Source organism: Lithobates pipiens, unplaced genomic scaffold (assembly GCF_037356315.1).
Source record: "Lithobates pipiens isolate NorthernLeopardFrog02 unplaced genomic scaffold, aLitPip1_a1.2 Scaffold_25, whole genome shotgun sequence".
Taxonomy (NCBI): Eukaryota; Metazoa; Chordata; class Amphibia; order Anura; family Ranidae; genus Lithobates; species Lithobates pipiens.
Window position 1 is genome coordinate 27,336,624 of NW_027507787.1, and position 22,451 is coordinate 27,359,074.

Genomic DNA, 22,451 nt, shown 5'->3' on the forward strand with positions numbered 1-22,451 from the left:
AGTTGAAGGACACTTTGTGTATCTATATTCATACCGTATCGCCGGACCGGCTGAGAGATTCTGGTACCGTATCATAGTTCTCTAAATTTGTCTACATCCCTCAGTTACATCCAAGTCTGTGGCAGAGACTTTTGCTTTGCTTAACACCCTGCCGGCTGCTAGGCCTAGTGAGAGGAGGTCTATCTGGAGGTTGCGGAATCCAGCTGTGAAACGTTTATTCTCTGGATTTTGCAGTTCCAAAAGTACCTGAACTTCCTTTCTAACTCTCTACCTTTATTAAGAAACTGTGTTATCTTTTAAATAAATAACCCAAAAGAGGATCCAGTGTCAGTTTCTGCATTTCTTTGGGTCATCTACCACGGGAACCCCTAGACGGAGGCGAGGTCAAGAAGGTAACGGTAAACCCAACAAAACCAGCATCTCCTTCGGGGGTCAGTGCTACAGCTGTTTTTATGATGTTCCTGTAGCTTGCTGTATATTGGCCATTCTTCCTTTATGGTGAAGTTATACAGTAAAGAATACATTAAAAAGTCTGATATAAGTTTAGAATTTGCTTGATATATGCAAGGAACAATGGCACCACTAGGCCTGGGCATTTGAGCCATGAGCCCCAGGTGTCCTGGCAAAAGCCTCATCTCTAGAGCATGCCAATGTCCCCATATATGACAGCACAGGTCTCAGACCACATGACTAGTATGCAGAGAATGCACATATACAGGTTTGTGCAGGAGGAAGAAGTGGCTTTCCTGCATCAGCAACAGACCCTCAGAACGCAATAGAACATTCAAACCTTAGGCAGTCAGCAAAACATAGCATACCTGTCCAAGGGTCAATCCAATAAGGTAATCACAAATATCTTGCTGCTTTTATAGAGAAACAACGCTCTGGAGAATCTTGCCAATATACCTAAAAACAAGACTGTAGGCAGAGAGCAATAGTGCGACTTGAGAGAGGGGATCCCTCTATAAAACGTGTTGTCTAGACCAGACTTTCAGCCAGGGTACCTTCTGTCAATAAGCCGGCATTTGGCTCAGACTGTCTTTTTGTTACTGTGCAGCATTACAGCCCCAGGCACCGTGTTGGCCAGCTGCCAGCATCCCAACAACTGATGACATCATAGGTCGATAAGGAGGGAAGCTGTTGGGCACCTGAGGATGTCCTTTTTTGCTCCTCCCCCGAACCAGCCCGCAGCAACGGAGTCACGTTAGCTGAATGAGGGCAAGAACCTGAGGAAGAAGAGAAATGCAAGAATTCTCACCACTACATAAAGCAGGGCAATAGCTTCTCTGCAGGATGTGGAAACCTTGCAAGAAGATCCAAACAAATTATTGGGGTGGGCAACTACATGGCAAATTAGGTTTAATGTAGCAAAATGTAAAATAATGCATTTAGGTGGCAAAAACATGAATGCAATCTATACACTGGGGGGAAAATCTCTGGGGGAATCTAGTAAGGAAGAGGACCTGGGGGTCCTAGTAGATGACAGGCTCAGCAATGGCATGCAATGTCGAGCTACTGCTAACAAAGCAAACAGAATATTGGCATGCATTAAAAAGGGAATTAACTACAGGAGATAAAACAATAATTCTCCCACTCTGTACGACTCTGGTCTGGCCTCACCTGGAGTATGCTGTCCAGTTCTGGGCCCCAGTCCTCAGGAAGGATGTACTGGAACAAGTACAAAGAAGGGCAACAAAACAAATAAAATGGACTGGAGGATATTAGTTATGAGGAAAGATTATAAGCACTGAACTTATTCTCTCTGGAGAAGAGACGCTTGAGAGGGGATATGATTTCAATGTACAAATACCGTACTTGTGACCCCACAATAGGGCTATAAACCTTTCCGTGAAAGGGCATTTAAAAAGACTTGCAGCCATTCATTAAGATTAGAAGAAAAGCGATTTAACTGGAAACTTCGTAGGAGGGTTTTTTTATGGCAAGTACGGTAAGAATGTGGAATTCTCTCCCACAAGCAGTGGTATCAGTGGTCAGATATGTAGATGGTAGATAATTTCAAAAAACTATTAGATAGGCACCTAAACTACCACAACATAAAGGGATATACAATGTAATACTGATATAAAAGCGCACAAACACAGGTTGCTGATCACTGGATCCCGGACATCTTTTGTCTTTACACCCAACACTGGCTATGGCTGATGGGGGTCTTGAGGGGGTCTTCTGGACTGGATCTGGGCCACAGATATGCAATTGCCACACTTATTTCTTGCGAGTTCATTTTATGCCACTTTTTGATTAAAACCATTAATGCGCTATAGATGAGCTCTTATCCTGCACAGCGCTGCAGATAAATGTAGAGGCTAGTGTCTGTTCAAATGGCAATATGGCAACATGGCAGGCTTTTTATAATACCCACTTTTCTTCTTTCTGCCAGATTCCACTGGTGCCACTATCTCAATGCACTGATTAGCAACTACAGATCAATAAAAAATTACAAAATGTCCCTTCAACATGTTGGAAATGGGGGGGGGACACTGATCCCTATGGAACCGATCTTCAAATTTACGTGTTTATGACAATTGACATTCTGCGGAACTTCATTGCAACTTGCCTTTGACTTCATTAACAGAAGTGGCGATGAAGTTGCCTCAAAGTGTTGCAGGGACCTTTTACTGAGTTGCATCGATTAGAACAGTTCCATTGCAGTTAATGGGGTGAGACTTGTCATATGACTATTAACTCTCATGTCACATGACAAGTTGCGGCAGTGTAAACCGAGCACAATACTGAAGAGTTTTGTAATGTTGCATTAACTTAAATGTGTAGATTGCAGTACTGTTTACATCAGTCAATTTTTATTAGAATATTTTCATTATCACAATGTTCATTCTATTTTCAAATGGTTGGTGCAGTCAAATCGGTGAACGCAAGTAGAAGAATGGAAATGTTTTCATCCGATCAGAATGACGGATGGAAAAGTAGGGTTTTCATTCGTCACACTTAAGTAGGTCGGATGTCAGCGGACATGTCACCGATGACATCCGTCACTCCAAAGACCTGTATGGAGCGTCCGTTCAGGTCTACCTAAAAAACTGTCAGGAGGACCTGAACGGTCTGCCCATGTGAAAGGGGCCTTAGTTTCTTATTTGGCTGCCCAATACAGGAGGAAGGGGTTAATGTTTCTTGCTGCCTTCCCGGGGTACGGCCTCCCCTCCCGTGTGATAGAAAAGGGAAGAGAAAAAGTGCACTCAAGTACGGGAAGCTTGCTGAAACCTGTGGTCCACCATCAGAACACCAACTCATCGGGATCCCGGCAACTATTCGAGTTCTTCCAAACATGGACTTTACCTACTGTATGCTGGGGGCAGCCAGAACTAGAAATAGTTAGGCATAGGACATTATGCATGTTCTGCAAAATTTTCAGTAAATGTTGTTTCAACTGCTTTGAGCCTGGTCTGACGGTATTCAAGGGGTGCATGTTGGGTCTTACCATATTCTTAGCCCCTGTACACACGGTCGGAGATTCTGCCAACCAAATCCGTCGGATTTTGTCCGTCGGATTGTGTCCGTCGGATTGTGTCCGTCGGATTGTGTCCGAAACTGTTGCATACACACGGTCGGACTAAGTTGTTGAAAAATCCGATCTTTCAGAACGTGATGACGTAATTTCATTACGATGGGACTAGATTCAGGCTAGTAGCCAATAGCTTTGATGTAGGAATTTGATCTGAGCATGCGTGGCACTTGGTCCGATCAAAATTCTCTACACATGATCGGATTACGTCCGACCGGCCCAGTTGGTCGGGAAATATTTCCAACATGTTGGAAAATTGGGTGCGACGGAGATTCGGACGGAATCAGTCCGATGCATACCACACACAGTCGGATTATCTGATGACGCGGTCTGATAAGACGCATTCCGACGGATTCTCCGACCGTGTGTACACGGCATTAGAGGACCTGGCTCTGTTGAAGCACTATGGGGTATACAGAACAACGCTACAAAAGGTTAATATGCAAGGCTAAAAACAGAAGGTAGTTGCCATGGGTAACCAGAAGGAAGAATAGCTACAGCAAACAGTCACTTGGCATGATACTTGGTTAAGCGACATTTTCCGGTAGCGGGGGGGGGGGGGGGGCTACGGGAAGGAAAGAGTTAACTTAGGACATGCATGAGACCTATGGTATGTGTCCAGCAGGGTTTTATTCTGTTACTGGGAGTAAGGTGACAGAGGTATGCTGGACTTGTGGCGTGGGAAAGGGCTCTTCACGTCCCTTCAAATGCAACACATACATCAGTTACAAGTGTGTAGTTACTATACTTTGGATGAAACATCCTATGGAGGAACTCTGTACATTAGTGCTGCACACAAGTGACATCTCCGAGTTGGGGACTGCCCTAATTTTTTTTTTTTTCTTTGATTTTTCACATGACCGCAGCCTCTGCCTGGTCCCGGGCATTGGTCAGCATGCCTTCGGGCAAGGTGTTATGCCACGTGCAGGGCACAGTAGACACCCCCCAACACACACACACAGACTACTGGATACAGGCCAAAAATCTCACTACAATTTAACCATATGATGTTAAATCACAGTCATTATTTGTTGCTGCGCGTATATATGCAGCAACATTTAACACATTTTGGTGCCCTAGGTCTTTTATAGTCCTGTCAGTGCCCTTGATAGGTAAAGATCTAAATCAGGGAATTCTATGTAGGAAAAAACAAGCGGAGCGTGCTCTTCCATGAACTTCTAGCGTGTGAACTATACATGTGCACTGACATCTCATAGGAAAAGATATTACATGAAAAATTCCAATTGGTTAGAAAAAATTTTTTGAACAGCGATCACCCAAGGTTACTTGCTACAGTACTTCTCATCTCACATAGTTCCACGTTATCCAAACCTTCTGAAATTACTGCAGGTATTAGAAGACGCATATGAGCCTTAAAGTTTTGTCAGAAAATAAGCCCTGCTAGATCACTTCACACTGGCCTCTTTTTCAGGTAGAGTTACCGTATGTAAAACATTAAAAATAAGTGCCTATACTGTTTAAAATCTAGTAATGCACTGTCTTGCCTTGCTCTGCACCTGCTCAGTTGCTCTCTATTCTCGGAACTGTGCAGGTGTTTCACCAGGCTTGGCGACCCGTCTGAATGTGTAGCGGAAGTGAAGTTAGGTCGCCACCATCTTGCTACACCCTGCACTCGCCCACAGTAAGGATACACTGAGAAGGGGGAAAGCAGACATCTTGTTACACCCACCAGTGTTTTGCATTTTACACTTATTTTTAACTGTACATTGGGGTTATATAGTGAAATACAGTACTTAGAACTCAGTCTGACAGTTTGAATTTGAAAAGCAACAAACATCTGTCAGATTAGCAAACCTGTGAGATCAGCAGGCTTGCCGCTGCTTTTAAAATTCAACATCTAAACAGTCAAACAGAGTTCTAAAGTACTGTATTTCACTATATAACCTCAGTTTACAGTTAATTTAGTCAAATAATTGTAAAATGCAAAACTATGGTGGGTGTAGCAAGATTTCTACCCCGGTCAGAAGAAAAAAGCAGGCGTTACTGCCCTATGTGAATTCGCTAATGATACAGGGAGCCATGGTGCTTGTTCCGAAGAATTCCATGGGGTGTACTCCCCTCTCTTCCTAGTGCTAAAGAAAAACGGTTTATGGTGCCCCGTGATAGACCTAACTTACTGAGTTTATAAAATAGGAAAGATTCAAAACAGAGACTGTCTACCATCCAGCAAGCCGTGCAGCCAGGTGATTGGCTAATCTCAATCGACTTAAAAGATGACTATTTCCACGTGCCTGTAGCAGAAGAATTACGCAAATAACTCCGGTTCAGGGTCAGGCAAGAACATCTACAGTGCAATTACCTCCCTTTCGGGCTGACAACCTCACCCCGAGTCTTTTCAAAAGTTCTTCTGGCCGTGGTGGCCCTCTTTAGAACAAAAGGGTATACGCTTGTACCACTATCTCGATTGCCTCCTGCTACTATCCCGAGACAAGGAGCAGCTGTTGATCCACAGAGAGCAGGTCATCACACACTGCTCGAGTTTGGTCAGCTCCTAAACTTTGAGAAAAGCCTTCTGGAACCAGTTCCATGCCTGGTATATCTAGGGGCCCAGTTCGACACTGTGGAAAGTACCAGCAATAGAACTCAGGAGACAATGACCAATCCATTCACATAACATAACACAATGAAAAGGAACAGCCTCTTCTAGTGGCTTCAGCACAGAAATCGGCTCACGTGCCACTCCATCACCCCCATTTGCTGGTTAGGAAGCCCTTTGCAAGTCAGAACTTGCACAAGGCGGGTGGGATGCCCGTTTCCACAACCCCGGCTTGTCCTGGAACTACGGGCAGCCGGTGTGCCCTTCAGTCATCTCCTGAAAGGGGAATCAGTTTTATTGAGATTGGACAACACCACAGCGGTCTCCTATGTAAAGAGGCATGGGGGCACCCAGAGCTCCACCTTGCTCCAAGAAGTTGAGCCCATCATGTTCTGGGCCCAGAAAAACCTGGCCAATATCTCAGCAGTCTTCGTACCCAGAGTCCAGAATGTCCAAGCGGACTTCCTGTCTCGCACACAGTTGGACAACGAGTGGTCCCTTCATGTGGAGACGTTTCGAGTGGATCCTGTCCTTGGGAGTAGATCCTGAAGTAGACCAATTTGCATCCCCCTGCAACTTCAAGATCAGGATGTTTTATACTCAGGGCCATTGCAGCCAGGCCTTCAGAATAGATGGCCTGACAGATCAGTGGATCTTCAACAGGGCATATGCCTTTCCCCGTTCCCAATCACCCTAAGATTTTTGCGGAGACTCCAAGGGGAAGCAGTCGAAGTGGTGGTGATAGCGCCTTACTGGCTGAACAGGCCATAGTTTGCCCTTCTGACCCAGTTCAACTTCTGGGACCTGGGTTCCTCTTCTTCTCAGACCATACCTTCTCTTTCTCAGGGGGCAATCCTGCACCCTTGCCCAGCATTACTGAGACTGATGGCCTGGTTCTTGAGAGGAAGAGACTGGAAACTCTCGGTGCCCATCAAGAGTATGGGCCAAGTTTGTTGAATCCTCATCCCCTATGGGTAGATTGTTCAGAGATCCAAGATAGCCTCAGCTTCCTTCGACCCAGCCTAATCTGTCTCTATCCATCAGCTCTCTCAGGGTCAAAGTCTCAGCCCTTTCTGCCTTCTTCGGGACGTCATGGGCATTTATCCTCTAATCCGGCAGTTCTTCCGTGGGGTGGCAAGACTCAGACCCCAAGGAAGGCCAAGATTCTCCAAATGGGATCTTCCCCTTGTTCTCGACTCACTGATTGGACTCAGTACTGCGGGATCCGCTCTGCTTTCTATCAAAGACCTTTCTACAAAAGTCGCCTTCCTAATAGCCATCCCTTCGGCCAAAAGGGTTTCTAAGATCAGGTCCTTGGGTCATGAAGAACCATTCCTGAAAGTTACTTCAGTGTTCCATGAGAACCAAGAAATTGTCCTACCTACAGTCAGGGCCCCAGGGTCTACTGAAGCTCACCCTCTGGATGTAGGGGAAATACTGAAGGAATACCTGCAAGTTACTTCCTCCTTTAGACGTTCTGACTATCTGTTGTAAACACACATTGTAAAACACACAGTTTCCAGTTCTCTGAGGGGAGAACTGACAGATCGTCTGTTCATACAGAGTATGAACAGCGATCTGTTACCTTCCCTGCGCTGTCCCCATCCCCCTTCAGTTAGAACACAAAATAGGACACACTTAACCCCTTCACTGCCCCCTAGTGTTAACCCCTTCACTGCCAGTAACATTTTTAATCACACTGATCGCTGTACTAATACGAATGGTCCCAAAAATGTGTCACAATAATAATAATAATAAAAAAAAAAAAAAAGCTATAAATCTATCCCCTATTTTGTAGACGCTATAACTTTTTCCCAAACCAATCAATATAGGCTTATTGCAATTTTTTTGTACCAAAAATATGAAGAAGAATACATAATCGGCCTAAACTGAAGAAAAAAAATATCTTTTTTTTTATAGATTTTTGGGGGATATTTATTATAGTAAAAAGTAAAAAATAATGCATTTTTTTCAGGTGATCAAATACCACCAAAAGAAAGCTCTATTTGTGGGGAAAAAAAAAAAAAAAAAAAAAAAAAAAAAGAGGACGTAAATTTTGTTTGGGTACAACGTCGCACGACCGCGCAATTGTTAAAGCGACTCAGTGCCGAATCGCAAAAAGCGCTCTGGCCATGAAGGGGGTAGGAACTTTCAGGGCCGAATCGGTTAATGTGTCACTAAAACAAAAGTAAAAAAAAAAAAAAATTTGCAAATGCATGCGTAAGCCACAGAGCCTTGTCAAGGCACCCTGGTATCTGTGGTACCTACACTAATTTATAAGTGTCCCCACAGTGGAGGCATGCATTCTGATGGATAGGTGAGAGCAGGTGGACTGAAGGGGAGCCACCCCTTCTTAAAGATACAGGGGCACACTGAACACTCAGCATATAGCACAATGGCTGCAAAGGTGTCAGTGCGTTGCCTGACCAAAAAACACGACAGTGATACAAAAAAAAGACACCACTTGCTCCCATTTAGTGTGCCTCCACTGTAGGGACACTTATAAATTAGTGTTAGGTACCACAAATACCAGGGTGCCTTGACAAGGCTCTGTGGCTTACGCATGTATTTGCAAATGTGTGCAGACTAAACCCCTGCTTTTAACGTATACTGTTAGACAGGTTATTTGGTTGTTTGCGGGCTGGTGGTGAATTAAGCTTGGTTTTTGTACCTGTAAAGCCCCGTACACACGAGAGGATTTATGTCCGACAGACTTCCGAAGGAGTCCTGCCGGAGTTCCGACAGAGTTCTGACGGACTTTTCGACTGAGCGGACTTGGCCACACACAATCACACCAAACTCAGACGGATTCGAACGTGATGACGTACGACTGGACTCGAATAAGGAAGTTCATAGCCAGTAGCCAATAGCTGCCCTAGCGTCGGTTTTAGTCCGTCGGAATAGCATACACACGAGCAAATTTTTCGAAGGGACCGGTTCCGGCGGAGTTCCGTCGGAAAAATTTGAAGCATGTTCCATTTCTAAAGTCCGTCAGACTTTTGCGAATCAAAAGTCCGTGGCAGCCCACACACGATCGAATAGTCTGACGGAATCAGTCCGTCGGACTTTGGATGTTGAAAAGGCCGCTCGTGTGTACGCGGCATTAGCCTTCCAATGCTTCTTACTGCGATAGCCAGCTATTGATGGGAGCAAGTGGCATCTTTTTTGAGTGACGCAGGTAGGCTGGATGAGACTCAGCAGCAGCTTCTCTGGCGACTTCTCCCTGCTTGCTGGAAACTTAAGAAGGTTCCAGAAGCAGTTGGGAGGGGTGTAGGAGGAGCTAGCTGGAGTGTTCTGAGGACCCTGAGCAATCCCCAACAGGTGGGTTGGCAGGGGGCAGGCCTCCTCAAATACTCAGGATCAGCCCATCTGGGGCAGTGTGGATTTCAGTTGGAAGATAGAATTGGAGTGTTAGACTGGAGGCCTTTGAGAGTAGTTCCCCAGTCTGAGGGGGGCAGGTTAACTCAGGCCTGGGTTTGGGAGCGGAGGGGACTAGGGCTGCAACCAACGATTATTTTCGTAATCGAATGACTGCCCGATTATTTTTTTTGAACACCAATGCCGGGGGCGCTAGTCCTCCCGGGGACACCAATGCCGGGGGCGCTATTCCTCCCGGGGACACCAATGCCGGGGGCGCTATTCCTCTCGGGGACACCAATGATGGGGCACTATCCCCCCCAGAAAACCAATGGGGCACTATTCCCCCTCTCCCCCTCCCAGAAACACCAATGGAGCACTATGACTATTCCCCCCTCCCTCCCAGCAAAACCAATGATGGGGCACCCCCGCCCCCCCCCAGGAATACTTAGTTGGGGCACTGGTCAGTGAATGTTGTACTGTGTATGTATGCATGTTTTTACTGTGTAGTGTATTGTAATGTATATAGTCACTACCTTTTCACAATGTGCAGCTCGGCTCTCCTCACAGCTTCTCTCCCTCACCTCTCTGTTCCATTAAGGCAGCAGCGGGCGGGGCTGAGAAGATCGTTGGGAATGCCGTCAGCGAGGAGGAGAGGCACGCCATGGACGTGCAGCGGCATGGACGTGCCTGGTTACAGACAGCGATACAGGATTACACAGGAGGGAAGGATTTTTTTTCACGGACGGACAGGAGGAAGGTGCGGAGCAACAAATCGATAATGAAAATTGTTGACAACGATTTTCATTATCGATTATCATCGATAATATCGATTAATCGTTTCAGCCCTAGAGGGGACCCCCTCTCATGACACACGGAGGGATGCTCACCAGGAAGCATGGGAGCAAGGAGAGGATGGCAGAAGGACACTGCCGGGCAAATCTCCAGAGAGGAAGACAGCCAGGCAAGCTGGCAGTTCCCGAAGAGGTAGTACTGGGAGCAGTGCCCACAACCGGCATTTGCTATGGTCTGATTACGCTCTTGTCAGACCAGCCTGTCAGTACAAGCTGGTCCTGGGAGTTGTGGTTCACAAGCAAGTCTGTGCTGGAGGTAGACGAGAAGTGAGTATATACTGGATGTATATAGTTGAGTCCCTGATGATCTCCTACTGATCAAGTGGGCATACCATAACAACGCTTCCCCATCCAAGTTTAATCCCCTAAATAAAATAAACAAAAACAACGCTGCAAAGGACTGCTTCTTGTCTCAGAGCTTGGAGAAAAAATTTCCATCTTGCTTTTTTGAATTTTCTCAATGCTGTGGTCAAAAACCATCGATTTAACCCACTGATGATTAGAAAAATGAACGAACATTCCTACAACTAAAAACATTGAATGGAAATCTACTAGTGTTTACCCAGCTTTATGAGGGTGGCTTTGTGGATTCTCCATGGGTCCGCTGTATACACCCTCATTGGTGCACTCCCATGAACTATGATAAGGGCAGACTGGCATATATAAGAAAAATAAACACCAATTGCTACAAGCGCTGCCCACACAGTACAGCTCATAATGGAAATATGAAAATAGGCATGTGTAGGCAGGTTGCCTAATGTGTATGTGTTGTTAGTACCTGACTGCCCAGATCAAGCGAAAGGGTAATGTTTTGCCGCCTTTCCTGGGGTATGCAAGGGCTTTCGCTGGGGTCCAGCCTCCCTTCTATCTTCTATAAAAGGGAAGAGATCCGGATACTAGGGGGGCTCTGGGGAACACATGGGAAACCTATGCTAAAGGCTTGCTGGGACCTACGGTCCGCTCTAGAACATGTCATTCTCTGTCAGAGCATCACCAAGTATGGACTTTCCTCTAAGAGACTTCACACGAGCAGGTGACCTGGGGCAGCCACAGTTAGAAATGGAATGTTATACATGTTTGCCAAGTTACAGTGAACATTGATTAAGCTGCTCAGAGCCTGGTCTGAAGTTATTCAAGGGGTGCATGTGAGCATATCAAAGAACTTGGGTCATTATCCACTGTATGGGGTATGTGTAATGCCACGTACACACGACCAGACTTTTCAACATCAAAAGTCAGACGGAATGATTCCGGCAGACCATTCGATCGTGTGTGGGCTGTAGCGGACTTTTGATTTGCAATAGTCTGACAGACTTTAGAAATGGAACATTTTTCAAATTTTTCCGACAGAGCTCCGCCGGACCCAGTTCCTACTGAGAAATCTGCTCGTGTGTGTGCTAGTCCGACGGACAAAAACCGACACGAGGGCAGCTATTGGCTACTGGCTATGAACTTCCTTATTCTAGTCCAGTCATACGTAATCACGTTCGAATCCGTCAGACTTTGGTGTGATTGTGTGTGGCCAAGTCCGTTCATTCAGAAAGTCCGTCAGAACTCCGTCAGAACTCCGTCGAAAGTCTGTCGGACCTAAGTCCGGTCGTGTGTATGCGGCATAACACTAAGTAGAGATTCACAAGTAACTACAAGGAGAAACAGCAACCATTCATTGGCATAGCCTCACCTGTAGTGAGGGGGATGGTGCTTGAACCCCCTCCCTAGCTGTCTATATCCATTGGTCACTGGGAGCGGGCTAGAAATACGGAGATCTATGGCATGGTATGAGAAGGGTTAAGTGAACGCACGTATGTAATCCATGCTATGTACTCACCAGGACCCCATTCTGTTACTGGAGGTAACAAGAGGTATGCTGATTGGTAAAGTGGGCAGCGGCTCAGCCTGTCTCTCTGAATTCAAGGTATATGTAGTGGTGGCTCCTGAAGAGCATGCGCTATGCGTTTTTCAAAGTTAAACTTTGCCTAAACTGCAGTTTGGTTTGGGTTTATTTGTCGAAATTGGACCTCTGCATCAGTCTGACTGGACTGTGAGATGTTCAGCCTGGCCACAGGGGGCACTGTTTTTTGTGGCAGGCGTGGAACTATGGTCTGGTTAGGTGCTTAAGTTACTCTCTTTTGGAGCCAGGTCAGTGGCCCTCTCGCCGTGCACTCTGGGAGAGGGTATTTAAGATGCGGACGTCACGTGGTTTGGGGTTCCGGTCCAGTGTGATTTGCTGACTTCATGGTCCTGGTCCTTCTGACCAGCCCCCAGGAAGGCTATGGCCTGGGGTGCGGATCCACCCGACTTTAATGTCTCGGGGCTGGCTAGCCCGAGGCCAGGAAACTAAAGGAGGATTCTGAGGTGGTTGGGTGCCGTCTCCGGTTCGGGAGAGACCCAGAGTACTTTGAGCATTCCAGGGGAGGACTCTTTAGAACACCACGTATGGGTTGGTTTTCTTAACAAGAGCCTGGAAGGGCTAAAGTAACTGAGAGAATCCAGTCTTGTGGATATCGCCAAGCAGGCTGAAAGAACCAGGTATCCTACAAGTGTTTCAAGTTTAGTTTCCCTACATGTTCTACAACAACGTCTGTTTGCAGAGACATTATTTTGTACATTCTACAACGTCTGTGGCAGAGACTTGTTCCTGAGTAAGCACCTTGTTGACTGTTAGGCCTTGTGAGAGAAGGACTGTCCAACCTGCGTGTTCATCCAGCTGCGAATGGCTATTCTCTGGATGCAGTCAAAGTAAGCAAGTTCTTCAACGTTTTTGACCTTGACACCAAGAGTACCTGAACTTCCTTCCCAACCCTCTGATCCCAAGTTGAAAGACTGTTCAATTGACTGAGTTTTGCAAATAAAATCCATTCAAGTGGATCTGTTATCAGTCTCAAGTTACTGGGCTATTTACCACGGGACATCCCCTAGACGTGCCACAAGGAGAACAGAAGGTAACGTTAAGCCCAAAATAACCAGCAGCTCCTTCGGGGGTTAGTGCTACATATAGATCGGTACAAGTGTGTAGGACATGGGACGAAGATACTTAAAGTGGTTGTATAGTAAATTTTTTGACTTTACCTACAGGAAAGCCTATAATAAGGCTTACCTGTAGGTAAAAAAAAAAATCTCCTAAACCTGTACGGTTTAGGAGATATTCCCCTTGCAATGCACCGCTGACTGCAGCGGTGCATGCGCACAGGGGATTCTCGGCTGAAAGCCCGGCAGACGCCGGACCCTGCCGGGATGAAATCTCCCGTGCGCATGCGCGGGAGTGATGATATCACGGCTCCGGCCACTCACAGCGCCGGAGCCGCGATACCCGGAACAAACATGTCAGCTCCCTCGGTGTGGATCGGGACAGATGTTGGGGCCTCGCTCTAAGGTAGCCTCGCTCTAAGGTAAGTATTTCATAATGAGCTAGTATGCGGTGCATACTAGCTCATTATGCCTTTTCCTTTGCAGGTGGCAAAAAAATAAAATAAAAAATACATCAGCGCGTATACAACCGCTTTATGGAGGAACGCTGTATCTTAAGTATTACACACACACACACACACACACACGTGGCTCATCTCCGAGTTAGGAGATTGCCTTAATGTCTGACCTTTCACACGACCAAAACTCTCACCTTGCCCCGAGCACGCATTCGGGTGATGTATTACGCCACGTGCAAGGATTAGTGACCCAGTTGAATGCCTGGCGTAGTCCAAAGAACCCACCCCCGAAGGGGGAACCTCTCATGTGACCCTTGATAGCGTCCAACATGAGAGGGAAACCTGTGACAGACCACCTGTTTTCCAATTTACAGACGCATGCATAGTAGAACCTGGCCCATTGACTACAGTGATCTGTAATTAAAAGGAGAGCAGTGCATGTGACCGCAATACACACACATTGTTCGTAAACCTAAAGATTGTAAGTGACGAGAAAAGGGGGAAAAAATTATGATTATATGAAAATGCTAGATTATTTTTATTTATTTTTTCTAAAATTTTAGAGTGTCACTATTTCCAAAAGGCTTTGTTAAACCAAAAGATCATTGAAGAATAAAGCCTCATACACACGATCGGATTTTCGGCAGGGAATTGTGTGATGACAGACTGCCTAAAATCAAACCGTCAGTATGCTACATCAGACAATTGTTGTCCAACTTTCTGCAAACAAATATTGGATAGCAGGCTAGTAAATTTTCGGTGGAACGGTCTATTTTCAGATTTTCATATCATGTGTACACAAGTCCGTCACACAAAAGGCAAAAGTACAAACACGCATGCTCGGAATCAATGCTCACTAAACACGACATTAGCAGAAGGTGCCCAAAGGGTGGTGCTTGAGCTGAAATTCCACGTAGTAAATCACTACGTTTGTGTTTGTTGGCCGACAATTGCGTGCCGTTAGTATTCAAGACAAGTTCCTGACACATGCCCTTCGGACAAAAGTCTGACACTCTGTTGGCCAATAATCCGACGTTTGTGTACGAGGCTTTAGTCAGGAGTAAATCGGTAAAGACTGGGTTAAAGGTACATTTTGTGCGAAGCTGAGACCACGTGAATGGTGTATATTCAGACCTATTCAACTTTCCTCTGCCACAAAGAAAAGCTACACAGATCTGTCACTGATTAAGCCTACAATAGAAAACTTGCTCTTACGAGTTGACTTTACATTCCCATTGACACCATGGTCTTGAAATGTATGCAAAAGTCAATTTTTTTTTTTTACGTTATGAATACAAAAGCTAGAAAAAAAATAAACTAACAAGTTTTAATCATTAAGTCCTTTTGGAGAGCTTTCTCCTCCCAGAGACCCACCAGAAAGTGAAAGGAAATCTCTGCAAGGAAAGAGGAATTCCCCTCTTAGATATTTGTTACTGAAACAAATGTCCCCAGTGGATGTTTTTCTCATTCTTCCTGTTCTGGTGACAACTGTAAAATGTGGGATTTTCTTTTACTTTCCTGTCTCAATGTCTGACAATGGGCCACCAGGCCAAAAAGAAAGGGTTAATCTCTCTAATATGGCCACAGACAGCAATAAAAAGGTCTAGCTTTTCCAATCTCCAATCTAAAACTAAGCAAAAAATGCGTGTGCTATACATGCTGATAGACTGGCAGAAGATTAGCATGAGTGAAGTCTAAAGCCCCATACACACGGTCGGACTTGTACAAACTTTTCCGTGGACTTTTGTACAAAGTGTGTTGTCCACAAGTTTGTATTGCATACACACGGTCGGACTTTTTGACAACAAACACGAACGTAATGACGTCACAACGTACTGACGCCGCTTCAAAAGAGGACGTTCAATGACTCCAGCGCCACCTTTGGTCAACTTCTGTATTGTAGTCTGATCGTTTGCAATGGTTCTGAGCATGCGTGTTTGTACCTTGTACAAAAGTCCGATGCTTTTGCGTACACACGGTAGGACTTTGCTCCATCGGACTTCTGTTGTCAAAAAGTTTGTCCGTTCGCAGAGCCAACAAAAGTCCGATGAAAACAGAAAAAGTTTGTCCGATGGAGCGTACACACAGTCGGATGTTGCTCCAAAACAGCTAATTTGCATGTTTGTTGTCAAAAAGTCCGACCGTGTGTACGGGCCTTTAGGATGAGCTCAGGCGTGTCTGCAAGGAAGCTGACACTCCGCAGCACCAATCACAGGTAGTGAGACATTTCCCGATCTGTGCAGCCGTGGATTGGGAAATGTCTCGTTGCCTGTGATTAGCACTGCAGAGTGTCAGCTTCCTGGTGGGCGTGGGTACGTGGACTTGCAAACGCGCCTGCGCTCATCCTTAAAGAGGAAGTAAAGGCTATTAAAAATAAATAAATGCAACCTGCAAGGCAAAGGCATAATGAGCTAGTATGCATAGCATACTAGCTCATTATAAATAACTTACCTGAGAATGAAGCCCCCAAAGCGGTCCTCCGTCTTCATCTTCGCCGCTGCCATGTATCCTGGAGTGACTTCCGGGTCTCGCTGCTCTGGCGCTGTGATTCACCGGAGCCACGATGACGTCACTCCCGTGCATGCGCACAGGAGCCGACACAAGCGTCATATCGCAGTGATCTGCGGCTTGCTCAGTGCGCCATAGACAGCGGTGCCTGTCTTTTGGTAAATATCTCCTAATCTGTATAGGTTTAGGAGATATTTCTTGGACCTACAGGTAAGCCTTAATCTAGGCTTACCTGTAGGTCAAAGTGGTTTGTAAGGGTTTACAACCACTTTAAGTCTTTAGAAACCGTCACTTGTATTGATATGGTTATTGTTTATTATGCACACAGGTACAGAGGTATGTACACCACCAGAATTCAGTGTATTTCTCCACCTGGGAGTCAAAGGTGTTTGCATATAGCTGCACCTAGTAGCCTGTACAAACTAACGACAGGCGCACATCCATGTGGATACATGTGTACAGAAACTGATGATCGGTCCTGAATGTAAACTGGTGCATATGCATCCATTGGGATGTGAAGGTTCATCCGTACAGCTGTGGCATCGGTCAGCCTGTCATTGATTTGTACAGGCTGCTGGCCGCAGCTTTACAAAAACGCCTGCGACTCCTGGGCTGTGGCGGTGTACAGCCCTCTGTATCGGTGTGCACGAGTTCTTAAACAAAAGAGTATTCGATATAATGTGCAAAACACATCTCAAACCTAATAGCTGAAGCTGTGTTTTGCCTCCATTGAAATCACACCAACCTCAGAGTAGAAGATCCCCATGTCCACAGCACGTCTTCGGCTTCCAGATCAGACGCTCTTCCAGTTAAATGGATCTCCTCAATTGACCATCAGCTGCTTTTAAAAAAAGGAAAACGTGAAAAAATAAAATTGTGAAAGATGAGGCAAGCTCCACTCATAGCATGTCAGTACTCAGGTGGAAGTGTGAAATATCCTGTCATGAAAGCATTGCGGATGATAATGCCCAACCCAGGAGTGTTGTGTTACTCAATAACAAGACAGGACTAGAACGAGTTACAACACTGGCCTCTCCCATTCATTGTTCACAGACATTGCCAGCAGCATGTGGAGCTGCCATAGAAGGCACATATGACAAATAATAGATAACATATAATTAATCATAGCCGGAAACATATCCTATAGTAGATATCACATCAGGAAATCATATACCTCATGTGAACATCGCTTCCCCTTCCTTCCACAGGTATGCTGCTACTTTACACAGCCGCCTAAAAACTGACTGATTGCTCTGTCGATGGTCAGCTGCTGCATTTCACCACCTGTAACCTTGTCCACATTATTGTAAAGTGAGGATGAGCTCAGGCGTGTTCGCATGGTCCACGCGCAGAGCCCGCCAGGAAGTCAGCGTGGCGCTGCACTAATCTCAGGCACTGAGACATTGCCTCAATGTGATCGGGCAATGTCTCACTGCCTGTGACTAGTGCAGCGCCGACTTCCTGGCCGGCTCTGCACGTGAACCATGCGAACACGCCTGAGCTCATCCCTATTATAACGTTTATATTGTTCTTTAGCCCAGGCTCACACTAAACTGCAGGAATGAAGCCATGCAAGTTCAGCTGAACTCGCAAGATTTCACTCCCGCATGTCAGTCCCGATTTCGGATGCGGATATGCGTACAGATGTCAATGTCAATCGCAACTCAAAATCGCAAAAACTGCTACAGAAACTACTTTTTGAAATCGGTGTAGCGCCACAGACACGTCGTCGCACTGATTAAGACGATGCCATTGACAGCAATTGCCGCCAATTTGACATGTCAAAACGTTCCAGTGTGAACCAGGGCTTAGTGTCTTACCAAAATTTGGCTTGTCTATATTCCCCTCGCACAAGTTCCTGTGAACAAAGCTCATCAATAGTGGGCGCTGCAGTGACTACCAGCTGTTTACTGGAATATGTGCATTTACCAACATTTTGGACTGATCTTAATTTTTACAACACAGCCCTCTTGCAAGTCTAATGCTGGCCATACACCTAAGGTTGCCACCTCATCCATTTAAATCCAAACACATATGAATTACACACCTTCTGTGGCTAATTTTAATGCAGATAAGGCACCAAGTGAGTTTAATTACCACCTTATTCAGCCACAAAACCTGTGTAATTAATATGTGTTTGGGTAAAGATGAATTTTGGCGTGTGCGCACACTCTACGTGCAGAGCCTGCCAGGAAGTCAGCACTGCGCTGCGCTAATCACAGGCTAATCACAGGCAGTGAGACATTTCCCGAACTCTGCAGCCACACATCAGGACAATGCCTCACTGTCTGTGATTAGCGCAGCACAGTGCCGACTTCCTGGCGGGCTCTGCACGTGGGCTGTGCAAACACGCCGGAACTCATCCTTATTTAAAGGGATGAGGTGGCAACTCTACGAGAAAGCGTCTAAGATTCGGTCATTTGGACAGTTCATTAATTTTTCGGCCAGTTTCGATTACAAATCGGCAATCGATTGTGAAGTTTTTGACCCAAAAAACGAAGGACAAGTTTGGAAATTTTCTGCTAAACGAACGATAATTTGAAAGGTTAATGTGTTTCTCGTCCAAACTGTTTGCACTAGGTACTGTGAGGCAAAAAGTATTTATCCTCTGCTGATTTTGTACGTTTTCCCACTGACAAAGAAATGATCAATCGATAATTTTAATGGTAGGTTTATTTTAGCAGTGAGCGACAGAATAACAACAACAAAAAAATCCAGAAAAACGCATTTCAAAAAAGTTATAAAATTGATTTGCATTTTAATGAGTGAAATAACTATTTGATCCCCTATCAATCAGCAAGATTTCTGGCTCCTATATGTTTTCTATACAGGTAATGAGCTGAGATTAGGAGCATTCGCTTATAAGGAGTGCTCCTAATCTCAGTTTGTTACCTGTATAAAAGACACCTGTCCACAGAAGGAATCAATCAATAAGATTCCAATCTTTCCACCATGGCCAACAGGGCCGTCTTTTAGGCTGGGTTCACATTGCAGCGGTTACGAAAACCAGATGTGATTCGCACCGCACTGCAGTGCAAATCACATCCGATCTCTGTGCGATGCGAGTTCAGCCATACAGATAGTATGGCTGAATTCGCATCGCACACGGCCCAAACTCGCACAGGACCCTTTTTTTGGTCCGCAGCAGAATCGGATCACATGGGTGTTCACACCATGCGATCCGATTCCTGTCCGAGTTTGCAGATCGCACTGCGATATGCGAACTGATCTGGGGGTGTCATTAATGTTTCACTGACACTCCCAGCAGTTTGCATATGGCAGTGTGAACTGCCGCCGGGAGGTATGCGATGCGGGAACCCGACGCGGATTTGCAGCGTTCCCGCATCGCTGCAATGTGAACCTAGCCTTAGGTAGCAGTATTACTGCACATTAATCTCTAGAAACCAATTAACAAGCAGAAATCATTTGCTGTAACCTCTAGCAACTAATCAGTGAACCGTAATATGTTCTGTAACCTCTAGCAACCAGGCATTAAGCAGTAATGATATGCTGTAACCAATGACAACCAATCGCAATCACTGCCTCATCTGATACAGTAAACTTATTTTAAGTCTAGCTGCTATTTATTGTATGTCTCAGAGCAGGTGGGGAGTGAAATTGCATGGGGTGGGGGGGCAAGAAAATTCTTGCCAAGGGTCCAATCAATATTAAAGGCGGCCCTGATGGCCAAGACCAAAGAGCTGTCCAAGGATGTCAAGGAAAAAAAGACTGTAGACTTACACAAGGCTGGAATGGGCTACAAGACCATCGCCAAGCAGCTTGGTGAGAGGGTGACAACAGTTGGTGCAATCATTCGCAATTTGAAGAAATTCAAAATGACTGTCAATCGCCCTTGTTCTGGGCCTCCATGCAAGATCTCGTCTCGTGAAGTTCCAATGATCATGAAAACAGTAAGGAATCAGCCCAGAACTGCATGGGAGAATCTTGTCAATGATCTCAAGGCAGCTGGGGCCATAGTCACCAAGAAAACAAATGGTAACAAACTACGCCGTGAAGGACTAAAATCCTGCAGCTCCTGCAAAATCCCCCTGCTCAAGAAAGCACATGTACAGGGTCGTTTGAAGTTTTCTGATGAACATCTGGATGATTCAGAGGAGAACTGGGTGAAAGTGCTGTGGTCAGATGAGACCAAAATCAAGCTCTTTGGCATCAACCCAACTCGCCATGTTTGGAGGAGGAGAAATTATGCCTATGACCCCAAGAACACCATCCTCACCATTAAACATGGAGGTGGAAACATTATACTTTGGGGGGTGTTTTTCTGCTAAGGGGACAGGACAACTTCACCGCATCAAAGGAACGATGGATGGGGCCAGGTACCATCAAATCTTGGATGAGAACCTCCTTCTCTCAGCCAGGATATTGAAAATGGGGTCGTGGATGGGTATTCCAGCATGACAATGACCAAAAACACACGGCCAAGCAACAAAGGAGTGGCTTAAGAAGAAGCGCATTAAGGTCCTGGAGTGGCCTAGCCAGTCTCCAGACCTTAATCCCATAGAAAATATGTGGAGGGAGCTGAAGGTTTGAGTTACCAAAACATCAGTCTTGAAACCTTAATGACTTGGAGAGGATCTGCAAAGAGGTGTGGGACAAAATCCCTCCTGAGTTGTGTGCAAACCTGGTGGCCAACGACAAGAAACATTTGACCTCTGTGAACGCCAACAAGGGTTTTGCCACCAAGTACTAAGCCATGTTTTGTAAAGGGGTCAAATACTAATTTCACTCATTAAAATGCAAATCAATTTATAACTTTTTTGAAATGTGTTTTTCTGGATATTTTTGTTGTTATTCTGTCTCTCAATGTTAAACTAAACCTACCAATAAAACTATAGACTGATCATTTTTTTGTAAGTGGGCAAACTTACAAAATCAGCAGGGGATCAAATACTTTTTTCCCTCACTGTATATGTGAATAAAAAACAAAAAACTGATTAATTTATGGCCATTGAACAATTTATCAGTCATTACATGATGGCACTATCGGTTGCTCTCACAGCCAAGTGTTTGTGTTTCGAAAATGAGTTTGAACAATATATCGTATAGTGCAGTGATGGTGAACCTTGGCACCCCAGATGTTTTGGAACTACATTTCCCATGATGCTCTGGCACTCTGCAATGTAGTGGAGCATTATGGGAAACATAGTTCCAAAACATCTGGGGTGCCAAGGTTCGCCATCACTGGTATAGTGTATGGCCAGCATATCTCTGGTGTGAAAAGTTTTCTCGGCAAGACGTGTCCATAATTAACTCCTGATTGACAAACACCCTACCTATAACAGTATAAGCCCCAGTTCACATGTATGCAAATTCTACAGGGATCAGATGTGATCCAAAAAGCAAAGATTTGCATGTCATGTAAAAAAAGCATTATTTCCAATGAAGGCTGTTCACATATATGCGGTGCAAATTTGATCCGGTTCAAAAAAGAGTCCTGTGCGAGTTTAGTGCAGTGGGGTGCGAATTTCAGCTCCATTTCTATGGGGCCAGGTTGAAATCACAGTCCAGTGTTCACATCACTGCAATTTTTTTTTTCTGCCTAGATTTTATAGAAAATAAAATTGCCGATGTGCCCACCACTCCACGTCGTCTACTGCTTTAAATTTGCAGCGCATAAGTGTAAACAAGGTCTAAAACTGGACCCCCTTTGTGTGTAGCACTGCCTCCAAAGAAGCCGCTGGAATTCGACCTATCCTCCCCCCGCCGCTGGAATTCTGGCCTTTTTCACACTCTCCAATTGGCTTAAGAAAACAGTCTAGGGGTTTTAGTATATTTTGCTTATTCAGGGAATGTTGAACCTGAATAGGGATTTCTATACCTGGGATGCTAGAACTGGCGTAACTTGTAAACCCTAAATGGTTGACAAACTACTAAAGTCTCTGGCTGCTAAAATCCAACTGAACTATGTTGCATGCTTGCAGGAGTAATGAAGCAGCTGAAACAGTAATTCAAAAATTCCAAAAAAGAGTCAATGCTTAAAGAGGAGCTGCACCTAAAAAAAAAATATTAAAAGCCAGCAGCTACTAATATTGCAGCTGCTGACTTTTAATAATATCACACTTACCTGTCCCAGGTTCCAGCGATGTCGGCGGCAGATGACGAGCGATCGCTCGTCTCGCTGCAGCCACCACCGCCATCCTCTGTCAGGGAATCGGGAAGTGAAGCATGAGGGCTTCACTGCCCGGTTCCCT

The 22,451-nt window shown here is 45.4% G+C and overlaps 1 protein-coding gene across 1 annotated transcript in view; it reads right to left on the reverse strand.

The window, feature by feature from the left end:
• Positions 1-17,211, reverse strand: part of ANKRD22 (ankyrin repeat domain 22) — a 50,646-nt gene extending 33,435 nt beyond the window's left edge. Inside the window, exon 1 of the mRNA XM_077454173.1 lies at positions 16,985-17,211. Coding sequence (XP_077310299.1) covers positions 16,985-17,005 — 21 coding nt within the window. The 5' untranslated portion in view covers positions 17,006-17,211. The remainder of the gene's footprint in view (positions 1-16,984) is intronic.
• Between the last annotated feature and the right edge of the window lie 5,240 nt (positions 17,212-22,451).